Source organism: Haliotis rufescens, unplaced genomic scaffold, assembly GCF_023055435.1.
Source record: "Haliotis rufescens isolate VD_foot unplaced genomic scaffold, xgHalRufe1.0.p SCAF_11, whole genome shotgun sequence".
NCBI classification, from domain to species: Eukaryota; Metazoa; Mollusca; class Gastropoda; order Lepetellida; family Haliotidae; genus Haliotis; species Haliotis rufescens.
Window position 1 is genome coordinate 32,900,901 of NW_025963791.1, and position 20,985 is coordinate 32,921,885.

Consider the following 20,985-nt stretch of genomic DNA (forward strand, 5'->3'; position numbering starts at 1 on the left):
GCAGGTAACTCCGAAATCTCGACTAGTGGTGATTTATAAGAGATCAAAACTGATGACAACGTAGGTTCCTGGGTCGAATCCAGGATGATTCCTATAACAACTTGAGAGATCGGCACATATCAATATAAACTGACAGTACACACTCTAAACAGTATTTTTGTAATATCCTAAGATGTTATACACACTCGTTTGACGTTTATGCGTCACGTGCGATACCCTACAGGTAATCTCTTACTAGTTTCCCTCAGTACGTATGGTGACTGATGTTTAGCCTCTGACACTATTAGCATGATAGCATTAACTGATTTCAATACACGAGATTTAACGTTTGCATTTACGTGTTTTCCTTTTCCTTCATGATTTATTGATAAAATGATATTGCCCTGATCGAGTTTGGATCTGTGCGATGAAGGAATATCCCTATTTACTTTTACTGGACGGTGTTCATTTCCATATAAACTGACAGGCAAAAGAAACTATACCAACATTGATTTGGTGTTGGCAACATTATCAAATATATCACACACAAAATAATGTGGCGAGTTGGAAGCATAATTTATCTGACAATGTTCTGATTCAAATTCCACAAAGGTGGCATGTACAGGAACTTCAATATCAGGTTAGGAATGACACAGGGGGTAAATGTCAATTTGCAAAATAAACAAATCATCTGAACGAAAACAGAAAACGCATGTTTTTCACAAATGCATTACTGTCAGTATCGTGTATGGCCTCCATTTCTCTGAATACAGGCTTGGACACGTCGCCGCACGGAGTTTACAAAATCCCTGATGACGTCATTGGGGATGGCTAGCCATTCTTCCAACAGTACCTGAATGGACCTTTGACGACTTGACGGAGGGGGATTTCTTTCCCTTATTTGTCTGTCCAGACAGTCCTACAAGTGCTCAATGGGTGTTAAGTCAGGCGATCTTACTGGCCATTGCAAAAGGTTTACATCATTTGCAGTTAGGAAGTCTCTGGTGATCCTAGCGGTGGGGGGGCGAGCGTTGTCCTGTTGGAAGATTACTCTGGGATTCCTCTGGAGGAAGGGAAGCACCACAGGACGCAATACATGGTCGATGTAGACTTGAGCATTTAAATTACGGTCAAAGACAACCCGGTCTGCTGTACGGTCCCTGCAAATCCCACCCCAGACCATGACGCTTCCACCACCGAATGGCACGGTCTCCTGAACACAACATTGGGCTGTTCTCTCTCCTCTCCGACGATACACACGCACACGGCCATCAGCTCGATACAACTGGAACCTGCTCTCATCAGAGAATAGAATTCGTTGCCAGTTCCTGTTTTGCCACCGCTGTACCATTCTTGCCCAATGGAGGCGGTTACAACGGTCACGACGGCTCAAGGTCATCCCGCGAAAGGGCCGGTAGGCCCGAATACCGTGTTGTCGAAGACGCCTGCCAACTGCCAACTGCCCTTCTGCTGACCACATGATGTAAGGCTGTGGCTGCCGATGACGTCACAGTGACGAAACGATTGCGTAGATGTAAGATGCGGAGGTACCGATCTTCATTGGCGGTTGTGACCCTGGGTCTTCCACTTCTTGGCCTGTCATCTGTACTACCTGTTTGTGTGAGTCGTGTCTGCAGCCTCGTTATCGTTGTTCTGGTGCAGTTGAAGATGCGAGCAACGTGGGCATGGCGTGCTCCCAACTGCAACATCCCAATTGCTCTCTCTCGCTCTTGTGCGGTCAGTCTCGGCATGTCAGCTGTTGTGGTCGGTACGATTGTGGTGTAAAACATACAGATTGGCGGGTTTTATACCGTTCCGAGCCATTTTGTCGTGATGCACATGCATCCCATTTTGAATGAAAAAAGTTCGATAAAGTCCATATTCGTGAAGAAGCATGATTTTTAAAACTCAGTAATGATGAAGCTGCGTTCATGCGATTTTGTTTGACAATGAAAACTCCAGTTCAGTGCTGATGTGATATTTTTTAAATAAAAAATACTTTGGTATAGTTTCTTTTGCCCGTCAGTTTATGTATGGACATCCCATGACTCCAGGTGACTGAAACATGCTGACACGAACACATGACACACCCAACGCAACTGATGAACGAAAGATGTTTTATGTTGTTTTCGTAAATGTTCTGACATCCTTCCTTGTCTCATGTTTTCTTGACCTACTAACTTCACAGTACATATCAATTTTACTAAAGTGAGAAAACCGTTTCCATATTCATAAGAAATCTAGTCATTTACAATTCCGACTATATGATGAGCATGTGTTTAGTAATCACTATCAAATAGTGATGACACCAGGTGCTCGCGAAAAGGTGAGCGTATCCTGCCCCACCGGTGGCACCCATCACAAACACATGTAAAGGCACGTCAGCTGTTCACTTGAAATACACGAGAACATATGGGACAAGTCAAATGATGGCAGTGCATTGGACATTATTATTTATATCTATTATATCAGTGAAAATATTAAAAAAGATAATTATTAGCCACATTACAGCCTCAATGTGTTAGGTAAAGATATAAAGTGACCAACGTACCATCACCCGCTGTGTAACAAGTCCAAATCAACACCAAAAAGAGAGATTTTATCTGAAACATACAAACACTATTAAAAAAATGCGATAACCATGCGAATATGAAACATAAATTACACATCACTGTCTTCATACATGATCAATATCCTGTTGTATCAAGGATCCATACCAGAAATAACTTGACCAACCTGGAAGAATAACTTAGACAGAGCAATCACCCCGTCTCGATCAATGGCACAGTTACATGTAAGATTGCCTCGTCTGTTTGAGTACGAAAGGGCAGATATGTCAAGAGTCGATTTTTTGGCGGGTTTGATGTATTTCGTATTTTGTGATCTGTCAGACGTTTGTTTTTGGTTTCAATTTCTATAATGTTTAGAAACCATAACATATGTAAGGTGTAAACACATTGAGGCACCTAAACGCTATGATATGTAGTTGGAATATTAATGAGTGCCTCATCATATCACTGGTATCTCATTACCGTGTATCCGTGTACCATGTTAATTAAGTTGACGACAGGCGGACAATAGACACACCAACCGGCAGATATGTATTATGTATACTAATAACAAGTGCGCTGACCAATGTGTTAACATAGAGGTTTGCATGTATTAAGTGATGAAATACCGTATTTCTCTTAAAATATGAGTGAGTGAGTGAGTGAGTGAGTGAGTGAGTGAGTGTGGTTTTACGCCACTTATATTCCAGCAATATCCACTAGACTACTAGGCTACCCGACCGCCCCTCACTCCAGTGAATTAACACTCTATGGCTGAACGATTTTACATCTGCCTCATTTCTCATCTCTTTGAAATATCAACTATGTCAGGTCACTTGAAAATACAAATATTCACTATTATTTACACGCTATATACCACCGCACATTCATAACCCTTGACATCAGGCTTATTTATATCCAATCAGCATGCATTGGGCAAAGACGGGGTCATTGGGCACTTTGTGTCGTAAATATCATACAGGTAATACCTGTTCTACTGCATCTATGTAGGCGAGGAAACAATATCACGTGACAGATAAATCACTTCCGTGTCAGCTCAGTCCAGCGTTATCAGGGATTGAGACAAGCACTCTACACATTCTTTGTGAATAGTGAATGAAGCATTCATAGACTAACTTCTTGTGAATGTTAAATGTATATATTTTCATCTTTTAAAATCGTGCAAAGTTGCTTTGGCTGTAAATTGATAACAATATCCTGTTTACATCTGTAATGATCTAAATAGTAAATGGTTCTTTTGCTCAATTTCACTACAAACAGTGTGTTCCTTGTCAGCTGTCGCACTACACAATCAGCTAATTGAACAACAGAGCCTCTTCTAAACAAATATACATGTATGTTTAGATTGTGCAACGACATTCTAAACCTACAGATGTGATATGTACATTCCTGGGTGTAAATGTGATTTTAAATAGCACACCTGGATAGAAATTAAGATGTTGATTTTGAATCATGACAAGACTGCGTAAACATATTATCCTGTCTTTGCTTTAAATTCCACACACAAACATTCTCATTACCAATATAACCTGAAATCTATATCCAAGGTAAATACAATCATACAAATAGTAAATCCTTAAACTCTGATACCCAAGTTTGTTGGCCATTATTGTCTGAACGTTTGAGCATGAAGTAAAATTGATGCGGAACCGATTACAATCCATCCTCCACTATCTATTACAATTACAACGCTCTATTGACTAAACGCTGCATACAATCACGTCCAGTTTGTCCTAGTACTGCCTTATTAGGGGCAAATATATCAATACAAAGAAGTCTCTTTACATAGATGTTCTGAATTTTAATGTTGTAATATTGTGTACCCTATATTTCAGACACATATAATGACATTTGAGAAATGGTTCCATCAATTAATATCTCATTTAAGGAATAAATGACTCTGCTGCGCCCCTCATGGTTTATTCTTTCCTGCAGTATTTTATTGTACGATAAACAATATTTCTTAAATAATGTACAATTTTAATAGCCCCAATTGCAAAGGTCGATTGGACAGTCTAGTGGTAATTGTAGATTTATATCTTAACTAGCGGTAATCGCCATACAACTACAGCTGGGGTTACCTCCCTTACACAGCACATGGCCAACCACCGGAAGCCGCGCTCTTGTATATACATGAACCCAAGTAAAGAAGGTTTTCAAAGAAGTTCACTCTTCTTGTTTATTCGCTTATAAAGTTGACACAGCAACTTACATGGTGTCAGAAGCGGGATGGCTGACGCATTTAACAAACCTACACCATTATCCTTCGAAGGAGACATCGCAGACAACTGGCGGCAATTCGAACTCGAATTTTCCATATTCGTGGAAGCGGCGCACGCTGACAAGAATGACAAGGCTCGTTCATACGTGTTTCTGAACATTGCCGGAAGACAAGCAATTGAGAAAGAAAAAACATTTGTTTACAGTGAAGGTGAATCTAAAGAATCATATAAATGCCTGAAAAGAAAATTTGGGGAATTTTGTTTTCCACAGACAAACACGACAATCGAAAGATTCAAGTTCAACACACGCTCACAAGTGAAAGGTGAAAGTTTTCAAACATTTTACACAGACTTACGCACCAAAGCAAATACGTGTAATTATGGAGTTCTAAAAGATGAAATGCTGAGAGACAGAATCGTATGTGGAATAGCATCAGATCATTTGAGAAAAATGTTATTAAAGGAGACAGACCTGACATTAACTAAAGCTGTGACCTTATGTAATGTCAATGAACTATCAGAAAAAGGGGTTCAAGAAGTTACACAGAAACTAACAGAAGTTGACTTTGTAAGTCAAAAGAAACCAAGTTTTAAATCACACCCGATTCAAGGAAATACTAATATGAGAGACTGCAGACGCTGTGGGTGGAAACACTCACAAGGACGGTGCCAGGCCTTTGGGAAAAGGTGTCACAGATGCCACAATTTAAACCACTTCCAGTCAGTTTGTCAGTCCAGTCCCTCTGGCCAAGAGACATACAGTCACAGTGCCAGTGGAAATTCGAAATGGAAATCAAGTCCCAGAGGCAGGGGTAGATTTCATGCAAGAACTAGGCCACCAAAGTATCAAGGATCACGAAGCATTCATGATCTGCAGCCAGTAAGCAATTGTGAATCTCAAGATGACTGGTATGAACAAGATGAGAGTGAATGCTTGTTTATTGACACTATAGAGATAGATGGTATAGACAACATTCCGTCAGAAGCACATACAACAATCACAATCAATGACAAAGCAGCACGCTTTAAAGTTGACACTGGTGCTAAATGCAATGTGATGCCTCTCTCTTTGTTCAAACAAGTGAGAGACAAAGAGATGATTTCCAGATCAGGAGCAGTCAAACTTGTAGCTTACAGTGGTGACACTATGATGACTTTGGGTACATGCAAAATGAATATTGGCTTCAAGAGCAAACTACACAAGCTAGTATTCCACATTATTGACAGCCCAGTGAAACCCATCCTTGGCATACAAGACAGCATTGCCTTGGGCATGGTGAAACTTGACATCCATGATGTGAAAACTGAAAAAAGAATGTCCAAACAGGACGTTATGGACAAATACCCCAAGTTGTTTGATGGTAAACTTGGAAACTTGCCTGTGTCGTATGATGCGCAACTTGATCCTGATGTATCTCCGGTAGTCAGACCTCCACGTAGAGTTCCTGCACCCATGAGAGAAAAGATAAGAGCAGAATTGAACAAAATGATTGAAGAAGGAGTGATAACTCCAATAAACGAACCAACTGATTGGGTGTCAGCAATGGTAGTGGCAAAGAAAAAGGGTTCGGACAGTGTACGGATATGTATTGACCCCAAAGATCTCAACCGTGCATTGAAGAGGCAACATTACCCAATGAAAACAATTGAGGAAATAATGTCCAGAATGCCAGCAGCAAAGATATTCACCAAAATGGACGCTTCAAAAGGGTTCTGGCAGATACCTTTGACACATGAGACTTCACTGCTTACCACCTTTAACACGCCATTCGGTAGATACCGTTACTTGCGCATGCCGTTTGGTATCACCTCAGCAAGTGAGGTATTCCAGAGGAACATGGACATGCTTTTCAGTGGTCTGCCATGTGAGAGTATCATGGACGATATCATAATATGGGGGGAAAACGAAGACCAGCATGACAAAAATGCAGTAAAAGTGCTGGACAGAGCTGAGGAAATAGGGCTGAAACTCAACAAGGACAAATTTCACTTCAAAGTGAAAGAGGTCAGTTATGTTGGACATTTGTTAACTGACCAAGGTGTCAAACCAGACCCTGCGAAGGTCACGGCAATCTTCGAAATGCCAACTCCAGATGTCGTTCCATCACTCCGACGATTTCTAGGTATGGTCACGTACCTTGCCAAGTTTATTCCTCATCTCAGTGAGAAAGCAGCACCCTTGAGAGAACTGCTACAGAGCGACATTTAGTGTCACTGGAATCAAACTCACCAACAGGCCCTGGATTGTATCAAGAGAGACATTTGTGAGCCCAACACACTACAGTACTATGATGTTAACAAACCCATCACACTAACATGTGATGCCTCGAAGAATGGACTGGGTGCGGCTGTACTCCAAAGCGGTCGTCCAATTGCTTATGCCTCACGAGCTATGACCAAAACACAAGTAAACTACGCCCAGATCGAAAAAGAACTCCTGGCAATTGTGTTTGCCTGTGAGAAGTTTCATGATTATATCCTTGGAAAAGAAGTCACAGTAGAGACTGATCACCAGCCTTTGATCAGCATATACAAGAAAGCTTTCTTTGCTGCACCGGCGCGTTTGCAAAGAATGCTTCTGCGTTTGCAACAGTACGACCTGAAGTTAGTCTATAAGAAGGGCGAAGAACTTCATGTTGCAGACACACTGTCGAGAGCCTTCTTGAAAGATAATTCAAATATACCTGACTATGAGGAATTTGAGGTAATGACAGTTTTACCCATGACAGATGCCAGAAGTGAGCAACTCAAGGCTGAAACTGGTCGTGATCCGGAACTTGTGTTAATTCGCCAATATGTCAAACATGGCTGGCCACAGTACAAACGAGATGTACACCCAGAGGCATGGAAATATTTCTCGTTCAGAGATGAAATCACAGAATGCGACAACATCCTCTTTAAAGGAGACAAAGTCATTGTCCCTACATCACTGCGGCATGACTACATGAAACATATTCATCAAGGACACCTCAATGCCGAACGGTGTAAAGGAAGAGCAAGAGATTTCCTGTATTGGTGTAACATGAACTCTGACATTGAACAGTGGGTAGCTGAATGTGCAGTGTGCAACAGCTGCAAATCTCAACAGCGGAAGGAACCTCTCAAATGTCATGAGATTCCTACCAGGCCCTGGCAAATACTTGCATCAGATCTATTTACTTGGAACTCAACCGAATACCTTGTGCTCGTTGATTCATACTCTGGTTGGATAGAAATGAACACTCTGAACACAACTACCTCTGCAGCTGTAATAAGAAAGCTAAAAGGGCACTTTGCTAGGTTTGGTGTGCCAGACACTCTTCTAACTGACAACGGGCCCCAATTCTCATCACGGGAGTTTGCATTATTTGCTAAAACATGGGGATTCACACACAAAACGAGCAGTCCAGGTTATCCACAGAGCAATGGACTTGCTGAAAAGGCAGTACAGTCTGCCAAAAGAATTTTGGAAAAATCAAGTAGAGATGGCAGTGACCCATACCTTGCCATACTCAACCAGAGAAATACACCCCGCGATCAAGTCCTGGGATCGCCTGCCCAACGACTCATGTCACGCAGAACCAAAACTGAAACTCCCATGTCGTCCAAGCTACTTTCACCAGTTATTCGAAAACCATCAAGTATCTACAAACGCCTTGTAGAACTGAGAGGGCAACAAAAACAGTATTTCGACAAGACAGCAAAACTGCTGCCTAGACTTGAACCTGGTGACAAAGTGAGAATTCTAACAAATAATGGATTTGATAGACTAGGACTAGTCAGACAGTCACCCAGATCCTACATCATATCTTCGGAAGGTAAAGACCTAAGAAGGAACAGAAGACAACTCTCATTCACACATGAGAAAACACCAGTGAAGCTAACACCCCCACCAGAGGAATATACACTCCACACTAAAGACACTGAAACACAAGTTACAAAGACTAACATGAGACAAGAAATCACAACAAAGAGAAGTGAAGACACAAGACCGATGGTGGTGCAAGAAAACAACACACAACCTAACATGACAGTTACCAGGAGTGGCAGAACTGTGAAACCAAATCACAAATACCTTGATTGACACTGAACTGTATTAAATGATAAATGCCTTTTAAAGATTTAAAGACATTTCATTATGACCAGTGGACTTCAACTGTATTATTTAATTCTGTCAACAAAGAGTTGACAACAAATTTCAGAGACACTAACTTTATTATTTTCAGGAGGAAGTCATACCTCCATTGGACTTTTCATCAACACTCTTGTATTAATCTTTGGCAGTGTCACATAGACTGCTGTGATGTTTCATTTAAGAAAAAAAACAAAACAAAAAAACAACCTTTTGGTTAGTATTTCTCTTAAAGGAGAAAGGATGTAGATTTATATCTTAACTAGCGGTAAGCGCCATACAACTACAGCTGGGGTTACCTCCCTTACACAGCACATGGCCAACCACCGGAAGCCGCGCTCTTGTATATACATGAACCGAAGTAAAGAAGGTTTTCAAAGAAGTTCACTCTTCTTGTTTATTCACTTATAAAGTTGACACAGCAACTTACAGTAATTGGCAGACCATGTATGGAACATACATGTACATGTTCGGAACAATCAATTTTGTTTGAGGTGGGATGGTTGATGGACAGTTTCTAGAAAAGATAGCGTTCGTCCATATTGGCATATGTTACTTTTTTGCCAGGCGAAATCAATTCACACAACTGTTTAATAGGCATTTTAAACAGGTTGACGGATGAAAAAGAAGATATAATTTATGGATACCAATGTCATAGGTCATGGGTGCACTAGAACGGTTAAAATGACAATGTTGGATGTTGAAATGTTGTCAGAGTATTTCCGGTATTCAGCTACACTGTCAGATCCGTGTCTGTTATACCTGTTATTTTGATATAATCCTCACCAAGCCCCTCCTCAACAGACACATCGTTCTGTACACATGACGTGCCGGAAGTCAGTACACGATCGGAGATAGTGTCTTCTGATATACACAGCTTATGTAGCTTTGCGACCAATTTGCTATTCATAATATTTTTAAATCACTTTGTTGAGGTGGTATTTGTTAAGGTGATCATAACATTGTTGATCACTTCTCAGCACTGACATACGATGTGTTCGTTACTTAATTAACGATGGGCCAATTATTTATCACGTATTTATCGCGGTTGTTGGAAAAATTACTAAATAGACATGTTGGAAGTCGTCATAATGGACATATCGGGGAGAAACTCAACCACTACACCAACGCATGTGTACGATAATAACGGCTTTGTGAGTTCGTAAAGGTACATGTATACGTTGTTGGAAAATGTTCAGTATATAAACTCTTGAGACTAAGACTTCAAATTGTGAATCTATTTTGCGCATGTTTTATCAGTTGTATTCAATAAATCGGAGTTAGGTTTATTTATGATTTAATTTCGTCTACCCACTCCTGTTGAACCTGAGCATAGAGGTGTGAAACACAACACACATAGTAATATGGGTATCCTAATCAAGACTACGTCATGCGTGACTGACGTTACACTGTTATATCTTTCGTATTCATATACTTCCATCAACTATCAGATTTATGATGGTTATGTTTTTAATGTTACGTGAATTATAACAAAGTTTTACATATTTTTCAGGAAGGTGTTATCTGGAAAACCCAAGACAACACGCTATTGGCTCGGCTTTACCTTTGAAGTTGATAACCATTATCGCTGACACCACCTATATATAACGTGCATACCAAGACGTCAAAATGGCCGTGTCCTCCATGTTGTGTGACGTCGTTGATGGCAGGGTAAAGCTTGACGTCAAGGAGGCAGGTCTATCTGATGTCATTGTTTTTGTCATAGATGCTATACCAAAAACAGCTGTTACGGATTTGAAGAACAAGTGCCTGAAGTCTTTTTATACAAGGAATAACCAGTCGTGCCACAGCAAACCTCCCTTGAATAACGAACCAAGGTGTATAACACAGTTGAATAAGAACCAGGTGATGGCTGAGGTTCCAGACGCCCGGCAGATTGTAACAGTAGAAGTATATCCTGACCTGGTGATGCTCACCTGAAGATACTCCATCTTCGTGGTTTGAGATCCATCACAACTGATAGCGGGCTGTCGGACCTGGGTTGATATCCTGAATATGTCAGGAAAAGTGTTGAGATCAATCACAACACATGGCAAGCAAGACCTGTTTTATTCTCCCTTTCTGTCTTAGTATGAAGGGCAAGGACAGGATTCTAGTGTCAGACTGGAAGAAGTCTTTGACCTGCGTAACGTCAGAGGGGAATATCCTGCGGGAGTACGCTCCTGTACGAGACAGGTCTCTGTCCTGGCCTTCTGGCATCACAACTACCAGTACAGGAGATATCTCGCTTGCAGACGGGCGCCGAAACAAGCTGATCCAACTGACGGAGGCGGGGAAGTTTGTCAGTCATGTGATCACATCACAAGTTGAGGTTGACAATTTATGGGGTATATGTGAAGTGAAGAATTGTTCCTTGTGTGTTTGCGATGGGTCTGGAGTCAACATAATCCCGTTACCCCGTGACTGAATATACAGTGACGTGGAAGATATCGAGAACGGTAATAACTTAGGTACGTCATAATATTCTATTCTGCTTCTCCTTCCTTCTTTCTGCCTACTGTACATATTGTAATTGGATTTTGTAAATATTATGGAGAGGGTGTTCTAATTTGGACAACTGGTACCATATCCATTTTACTACAATGTATTGTGAATAGAATATGTTTAAAACAAGTAATTGTTTGACATCATTATGCATGTATGATTCTGAATTGAAATTTAACCATCAACTCACAACTCTTGCACTAAGATTACGAATCTACTATTGTGTATATTTGAGGCAGTATACGTGTATATCCCCACTTTTCATAACTTTCTGTTCTTGTAAAGTTTGGATCCAATATTCTAAATTTCCCTTTATGTCCTTTTAGGCAGAGGAAATTGTATGGTTTCCCTGAAAAATATACTTGTATACGAATGGTGACTTGCCTTTCCCTTGCTCTATCCACCTTTTTAATCAATGAAATTATCCGTGTATATTTTGTTTAATATTCATTTCTGTTAACTTTATCCGAATTTCATTTAAAGTTTCTAAAGTATTTAATTTTGATTCTATATTTCTTTAACTTGACTCATTTTGTTTTGTATTGTTGCGTAGAAAAAGTGTTTCCCCTCTCATGTTTGACAAGAAAGCCTTGTCTTTATACTTGTCGATTAAACAGTTTATTTATCTTCTTTATCAAGTTATGACATAATTATTCTTTTACTGCAACAATTGAATTTTGAAAAGAACCTTTTTCGCTCTGCATTCTTATAGCGATATAGTAACTGAAATTACTAAATGATCTGAATGAATATTAGGGGTATGTCACTACTGCAGAGTACATTAATGTATGGGATGTTATATAAAATGCAACTTGTTTTTAGTGGTTAGCTTGCCACCGCGTGTATTGCTTGCCAAATGGGGTCGATGTTATCTTTTAAATTCAGCGAATACACATTTCCAGGTGCTTCCGTTTCAGCTTTAGGATTATTGTTATGTTTGTAGTGATGCACAAGGCTCAAATACCCACAATAAACTACCATCAAGTTACTAGGAAAGGGTCTAAGCATCGGCAATTTTAATTTTCTCATGGTTGGATATGTACGGTTATAGATAATCCCACCCAGGTGTCTTTTTATATGAAACATATCAACACGAATCGATAAAAGTTTAAACCTCAAAGGCTTGAAAGTGAGATTGGATTTCCTGGCGCTGCATTGATATAGAATGTGGATCAACTGTCCGTGTATCCATGACTGAATGTATATTTTATCCAAAACATTTCCATCCAAATCAATAATCACAACATATTGTGAGAACAGGAACAACTATAATAAAGTCAGTGCATAACATAGTCATATGTTTTGAGTGAATACATTTCCTCAGACATTTAAGGTATTCTAACAAAGTACATTGTCAATAGTCAACGTAAGTATAATGGCATATGCACGTAGGTGTATAATGGTATATTATTTTGTTAATATCCTATCAATATCAAATATTCTTATCAAACAAAACCCCGACACTACAGACACCCCAAACCTATATACGTAGTTCGTAACACCAGATGTTAACATCACCCACTAGCATGTCAATAACAACCATTGTACCAGGAAGTTACGCAAACAAGATTTTGCTTCAAATGAATATGCAGTATATAGTTATGCTGAACACTTTTAATTCTTGTTTGCAAGATGGGGCCTCGTCCATATCAACATGATATACCCAGTAGCATAGATTATTGATATCGGGAACGGCTTCTGCACATGAAGAAGGCCTTTTGAACTCCTAGTATGTATACAAAGTAGATAGTTACATTCTTTGAGTTTGCTTTCATTTCTTTGAAGGGAATATGCACTTTCAACGAATATTATCAACCCAACACGCACGCACGCACACACACACACACACACACACACACACACACACACACACACACACACACACACACACACACACACACACACACACACACACACACACACACACACACACACACACACACACACACACCACAAACACACACCACAAACACACACACACACATACGCAAAAAGGTATCGTATCATAAAGAATTATAACAGTAAAGATAGTTTTACACAAAGTTTGATAAAATTTCAACAAACACCAAGAAAGAACATACATGTCCTGTTTTGTAATAAATGGTTTTGTAAAAAGGTGTTCGCGAAAGGTGGGTGTACTCTGCTTGATGTGACAAACACATGCAGAGGCAAGTCAAATGTTCACCCGAATAAACACTGGGATATATGGTACAAATCGTATAAGGAAATTGCATCAGACATCACCTTGGTTACTAATGCTTCAGGTGGAAGCATCAAATGGATGCTTTGGAATTGTCCATAGTACTGTAATACCACAGAACTATACTTATGTACCACTCCAAGCTTAGATTTCTTCCTGGGGGCAATGGGTTCCTGGCCATTCTGTTCTGGGTGCCATTTCAGACTTTAAGGAGACACATTGATTTAGGCTTACACAGTATTTAAAACATTCCAATTGTTCTAATGTTTCTGAACAACAAACTTTGAAATTTGCTGCAATAAAGACAAGTCATTGAACAATTACTCTTGTCGAAAGACAATATCTGGAACTCCCTTAGCCAATTACCTGCAACAATACTGTTGATGCCTTTTCGCTGTATTCCAGTGCTTGTTTGATGCATTCACTTGAACTTCGGATTCATTTATTACAATCAGACACATACATCAATAGCAGTTGAAGTAATCTCAGTCGCCTCGCATCCCAATGCTGAATTCTTTGATTCCACTATGTCCACCTACTTCTGCATCTAATGCATCCCTTTTAGGACTGATGGCAGTAATAGCTATAGTTATTGTATTCATGTTCTTATTCTGTGATGGACAGTTTGACTCAGAGATGGCTCTTGAAAGTATGTTGAAATATTCTTCTATGATTTGAACATGCCACCATCGTGAAAGTAAACTGAAAAATGTTCACCTTTTCAGCTTGTAAACAGTAATAAGTAGTGTCTCCAGTGTGAAAAAGGTACAGATAACCAGCTTCAGAGACATTAAGTGGGTCAGTCGACCGTGACGTCATGGTAACTAATGACATCACAATGCTCCTCAAAACAGTGTGATGCATTTTCAACGCAGCGATATCTCTTGTGTAAACCAGTTATGGATTAAAATAAGCAGACGACAGACTGTAATCAGGGATTTTTTTCATTTGTCAAAAAATATATTTTGCCCGTGCTATGTGCAAATGATATTTAAATGAATCTAATGATTATATGTGTGACACAAAAATGAGTAAAAAGGATTCATTGAAGTTTCCATTCATTAATTTTATTTGAACTGGAGGCTATGCATATCACTGGCCAGACACTTGAAAGTCCTACTACGTCTTGCAAGTAGTTCGCTTGTGGGCGTGGACTAATTTCTTTAGGTTAACCAATCAAATGCCACGGAATCACTTGCACTCACAATCATGGAATAAATTCAAAGGCTTCTTATCTAGTCATTAACACAAAAAGACTGTAGACGATTAAACATCCGATTGGGAATTGTTTTTTTACTGGAGCCCAAGCAAAAAACGCTATGTACGTATAAAACGATCTGGTCATGCATACACTGACGTTGACTGAGGCTTTGTTTTAACTCAAACATCTAAAAGTGAGAAGGAATGTATGCATAGTCAGAAAGAAATGCGAACAGAAGCGATTGGTAGTTTGTTTTTTTTTAACCATTGTGTTGTTAATGTCATTGTCGTTAACAATATATCCCGTGACTAACCACAGGTCTATGTAGTCCTTTGGTAACCCGGGCCCTACTTAGGACCCCCTCGACCGAGTATCCGAGCTACCCACCCAAGCCCTACTGAAGCACTGACTTCAATGTGTTTAATACAAATAAACCATATCCTATCTTCTAATATATATATATATAGGGTAGAGTGACATCGTGGTATCTCTTGAGCACATCGGGATCATACCACCGACCCTTCGCTTTCCCGTCAGACGCTCTACCTACTAGAACACAATGGTGGTTTAATGAAGAGAAACATGTTGCTAAACACATAATGTGAAGTGTAATGATGTGGAAATAATGTCTGTGGATACACCTTTGTATGATAATTCCCACCCCTATCAGAAGAGACCTGTTTGAGTTGTTAAAGTGCAGTTAACACTGACTATTGAATATATGCAATAGTTGATGTGACTTCATGAAGTTGATTTAGTGTATCTGACTTTCTTCTCACACATACAGTGTGTCATGTCTATCCACATACAATCCTTGTGGATCACAGCCAGTGATTATCTGTGACATAATCCCCTGTCTCTGTCAGCTGTACCACACTGTTCTTGCCAGCAACCAGGATGTCTCCCTGTTGGAGTAGTTGAGATACCAGAAGTGATGAATGTTCTGTCTCCGGTAAGGGCGTATCTCCAAACAACACCCCCACCCCCACCCCCACCCCCCCCCACCCCCCCCCCCCCCCCCCCTCTGACGTCAGACATGTCACAGACTTCTTCTCCAAGTCAGACATGATTATGTTGTTCTTGTTGTTGACACACATGTAGGCGGGGTAGGTAAACAGTGTCTCGTTGTGTGCAGTGACTGATCTCAGCACGTATCAACTGCTATGAATATGTCTGATTGTAATAAATGAATCGGAAATCGAAGCAAATGCATAAGAGAAACATTGGAATGAAGCAAAAAAGCAGCCACAGTATTGTTTCAGGATACTGCCTGAGTGAATTCCAGTGATGGTCTTTCAACAAGGGTCATTGTTCAATGATTTGTCTTCATTGTGGCAGGGGCGGTCGGGTGGCTAGTGGTAAAAGCGTTTGCTCGTCACGCCGAAGATCCGGATTCGATCCCCGAAATGGGTACAATGCATGAAACCCATTTCTGGTGTCCCCCGACGTGATATTGCTTGAATATTGCTAAAAGCGGCGTAAAACAATGCTCACTCACTCACTCATTGTGGCAAGTTTTCAAAGTTTGTTGTTCAGACACATCAGAACAATTGGAATGTTTTCAATCTTGTCTTGTGTTATTATTTAATTTCTTAAATAATGTATTCTTTGTAAGCCTAAATCAATGTGGCTCCTTAAATTTTAATGTGGCTCCTTAAAGTTTGAAATTGTGGTGTGATATTGCACATGATATTGCTAGAATATTGCTAAAAGCGGCGTAAACCCATACTCACTCACTCACTCAATAGTTGAACTCATTATCTAATAACTTACTGGTTCTGCTGTTAAAAACAGGGTTGTTGTTTCCACACAATTAAGGATTTGCCATGTAGAGATGAACTAATACTAAATACATGACTTATTGTGACAATGTGAGGTGAGGCTTAATTAATGCCAATAAAACTCACACATGCGTGACATTGTCGTCATTATTTAAAATGCACACGTGTTTCCTATTGTAACACTATCCAGTGTGGGCAGAGGCTGTGTAGACAGATTGGCTTATTGTGATCATTTGAAGAAACAGTAGCCTATAACAGTATTGTGCATGTGTCTGCCAGCTGTGTCCTGTGTTAACAGTTTATACCTGGAGAGATAGTAACGCTGTGTCCTATGAGAGTTTTGTGCATGTGGTTGCCATCTGTGTCCTGTGTCCTTAGTTTATATCTGGAGGGAGAGAGTGACGCTGTGGCCTATAACAGTATTGTACATGTGGCTGCCAGCTGTGTGCTGTGTCCCCAGTTTATATCTGGAGAGACAGTGACGCTGTGGCCTATAACAGTATTGTACATGTAGCTGCCAGCTGTGTCCTGTGTCCCCAGTTTATATCTGGAGAGATAGTGACGCTGTGGCCTATAACAGTATTGTGCATGTGGCTGCCACCTGTGTCCTGTGTCAACAGTTTATATCTGGAGAGATAGTGACGCTGTGGCTTATACGAGCATTGTGCATGTGAGTGAGTGAGTGAGTGTGTGAGTATGGTTTTACGCCGCTTTTAGCAATATTCCAGCAATATCACGGCGGGGGACACCAGAAATGGGCTTCACACATTTACCCATGTCGGGAATCGAACCTGTCACAAGATAAAGATCGGCCTTGCGCGATACACTGTAAAACACTACATGATAAATGGGACACTTCACTCAAACACTATATTCATATGCGGTTTCTGGAGTTGAGTGAGATCAGGTTGAACATCGTTGATCGAGATAATTGTAAGAATGACATGACAGGGTAAAAAGATTACCCTCATGTGATTCCGAATCGTAGATATCTAATATGAGGAATACACGGTGTGTTGTATGCTCGTTACAGGGTCGAACAATTCAACTTTTATTCTATAAATTTTGATATTTATGACACGGAAACACACTCATGTATTATTCTCTACATGTGATTTGTTGTGTTTGTTGTTGAACGCCGCACTCGGAACTATTCCAGTTGTATGACGGCGATCTGTAAATTATCGCGTCTGGACCAAACAAGGTTGTGACTGACATCTAGGTAATTAGGACGTGATGACATGATACAATACGACAAGTATTGATTGCCGGAGACCCATTCTAACCCAGATCTTCATGGGGAACACATACAGTATATGCATGTGTTAGCTATACATGTCATTATATACTGGAACAAATCAACTTCTTATACAGGAATTGTTAATGCGAGGTCATTTTTGTGAAAATATTTTGTATAAATTTAACAGCGTCCAATGCTGGCATGACAGATTGCGTTGAACTGACAGGTTGTTGTATGAAGGCAGTACACACACTGGTGTATAGATGTGAAAAAAGGATAATGCACCATTCCCACAGCTTTAGGCGAGTTTGATAAAAACTGTTCAAAAATGAATTACAACAAAGGAAGATACGAGTATCAGGGTCTGGTCGTGAAATGGGTGTTTCCAACGTCAGGAGCTACGATAACGAATGTTTACAAAAGACACTTCCAATTACCTTGCCAGTTCTCCTTTGAGTATTGTAATGTCAAGAGCCTATCAACAGTGAAAGTACAGCCGCAGTTCTGTGTACACAGTAGGACCAGAGTTCACTCTCTACAACTATGTATCTAGCGGCCGTTACCGTATCGCCTCATCCATTCATATTATAGAAACAGTTGGTCTATATGTCTCTTCTGAGGGATGTGGGTTGACCCGTTAGAAAATGACTTACACTTCTTGATCTCCGGTTGGCTAAAAATAATAAAATATATATTTAATGTCTTAACTCTTCCTAAATCCTAAATGTTTATTAATAATGTGTAAGGATTTATATATTACGGAATTATTCCATGTTATGTCCAGTGCCAACACCAAAGCTACCTATGATTTGTCCCCTGTCCTGTGTTGATATGATATCTTTCTAGTCACAAGATCAGTATACGCCAAACCATGTGATCTACTTGTGTAACTCAGAGTACTAATGTTATCTATGAGATAGGGTCGGTCGGGTAGCCTCGTGGTTAAAGCGTTCGCTCGTCACGCAGAAGACTCGGGTTCGATTCCCGACATTGGTACGATGTGTGAAGCCCATTTCTGGTGTCCCCCGCCGTGATATTGCTGGAATTTTGCTAAAAGCGGTGTAAAACCATACTCACCCACTATCTATGAGATAGGAGTGAAAAGAAACAGAAAGCAGACAAATAGTGCAGAATCCTTTTCAAGAAGCTTTGAGCGTCTCTGAAGTAGTTTTGGTGGAACTTTCTGAGCCGAATTTCCAAAGTAAACACACCATGCTTATGCTCCTCCTTGCAAAACATACGTATTTCAACTGAGTCTTTCTAAGTCCCTAACTGAATAACCTTGACCTTGTCCACAACGCTGCCAAGTTCACGTGCACAGCGAACTACATTCGCTACACTTTAATATCAGTATGGACATATCTGAGATGTGCCTGCAATGCCAATCATCAGCAATCGGCGTATCGCGAAGTGTCAGCGTTCAAGAATCACGCCACAAAAGAGAAATGACAATCCGTGAATGGTGACTGAAACATCCATAATTTGCAAATTGAATGAGGAGTTCCAATAGATATTTTCACTGTTTACTTTAGCATGGGAAAGTACATCGTATGTATCCTAAATCATCAGCAAGGCCTGTTTCCTGATAGACGAAGCCCGTCGAAGGCTGACCATGATGTGAGGTTTCAAATTTGTTTGTAAACATAGTAAACACGTAAATTAGTCATTCGAACTATTTTGGCTCTTATTTTTACAAGTCGTCAATTCCTTAACCCGTCTTGCTTATCATGAGTTCGTTTTCGTCAACATATACAGTGAGTCTCTTGTGCAGGATTAATACACTGTCAAAATTTGTTTTCTCAAACACACTCTTATAACATATGTTATAGACCCTGGAAGTGATCTTAACTTTGTTATAAATGAAGCTAGAGGCATTTGACTTTCTGACTTTAAAAGGGCAACAATACTCCAACTTTCTGATGCGACGTTAAATTTAAACTCACTTACTCAGCAGATTCCAATAAGCAAGTCAAACAAGTCAAGATTATAGTCCATTATATGGAAACTCTGAATCTGTGAAGAAAAAGCCATCCTTTTTTCAATACTTTCAACATTGGAGTGTTGTTGTCCTTTAAAGTTGTCTTGCACTAGATAACGTTAGGGCTTAAAGACGAACACAGATATTGGTGAGGTCAGCTGTCATCTAATTTGGTGAAGTCCAAATGCTTCTGGATACATTGTTGCTGGTGGCGAAAAGGTTAGGGAATTTAAGATGAGGTTGGGGTGGGTTTGCTTGCATTTTGGCTTGTAATGCAAACACCTGTTTAGTTGTTTTGTTGTAGTTGTGTGTGACGGCACAATGACTTAACCTGTCCCGGAGGTGCAGTATTTGGATACATTCCATGCCGGATCTGTGCTATAGGGAGAGTTACGTAAGATCAAGTAAAAAATACCGTGAACAAAAGTTATTAAAATTGCATGCACAAATCTAATTGTGTTGCTAGACGTCATATAATTGTTTCAGATTCCTTGACCGTGTGCTTTGTTAGAATATTAAACGATTTATCAAACCTAACACTTTGGTTTTAGTTTCATGATATGCTCATAATATTTCAGACTCATACATTAAGCAGGTTCAAAACATAATTCGAACCTGAAGAGACAGGTAGATTGCTTCTAGGCCTGAGATGAGTCCAAATTTACTACCAAGGTACCAGACTCCCTATTACCTGACCCTACCCAGGTACCCTACACCCTGGCCTAACCTGACCAGGGAACCTGTTGTAGGATTCGAGTAGGGTAGAAAATGCCTGATTAGAAATGTTTTACCGGAGCCCTGGCAAAACCCCTTGAGATACATGTATAAACGAACTGATCATGCATACACTGAAATTAACTAGAGCTTTACCTTTACTCAGATATATAAAAGTCAGAAGGAATAGGTGGATCGTCAGAAAGAAATAGGAAACATTAGTGATTTGTGGTGTAGCCATGGAGTTTTATTGTTATTGAACAACATATCAAGTGACTAACTACGGGTCCGGGTAATCTTGTGGGTACCCAGATCCAACTCAGCCCTAATGGCTAACAGCAGAAGTGTACGAGGTGAGATTCTGTTTAGAATTCTTCAAACCTCTTCAGCTGTAAAGAGTAATATCAATTGTTTCCGGTGTAAAAAAAAGGTACAGCTGACCAGCTTCAGTTGCAGAGAGAAGAGGTATGTCTGTTGATCGTGA

General features: G+C 40.1%; 1 protein-coding gene across 1 annotated transcript; it reads left to right on the forward strand.

Moving 5' to 3' along the window:
* Positions 1-7,163: 7,163 nt before the first annotated feature.
* Positions 7,164-8,834, forward strand: LOC125378099 (uncharacterized protein K02A2.6-like). The gene is made up of 2 exons (XM_048392954.1): positions 7,164-8,205; positions 8,245-8,834. Exons 1-2 carry the CDS (start codon positions 7,164-7,166, stop codon positions 8,832-8,834), a joined length of 1,632 nt encoding a protein of 543 aa, XP_048248911.1.
* Positions 8,835-20,985: the final 12,151 nt, after the last annotated feature.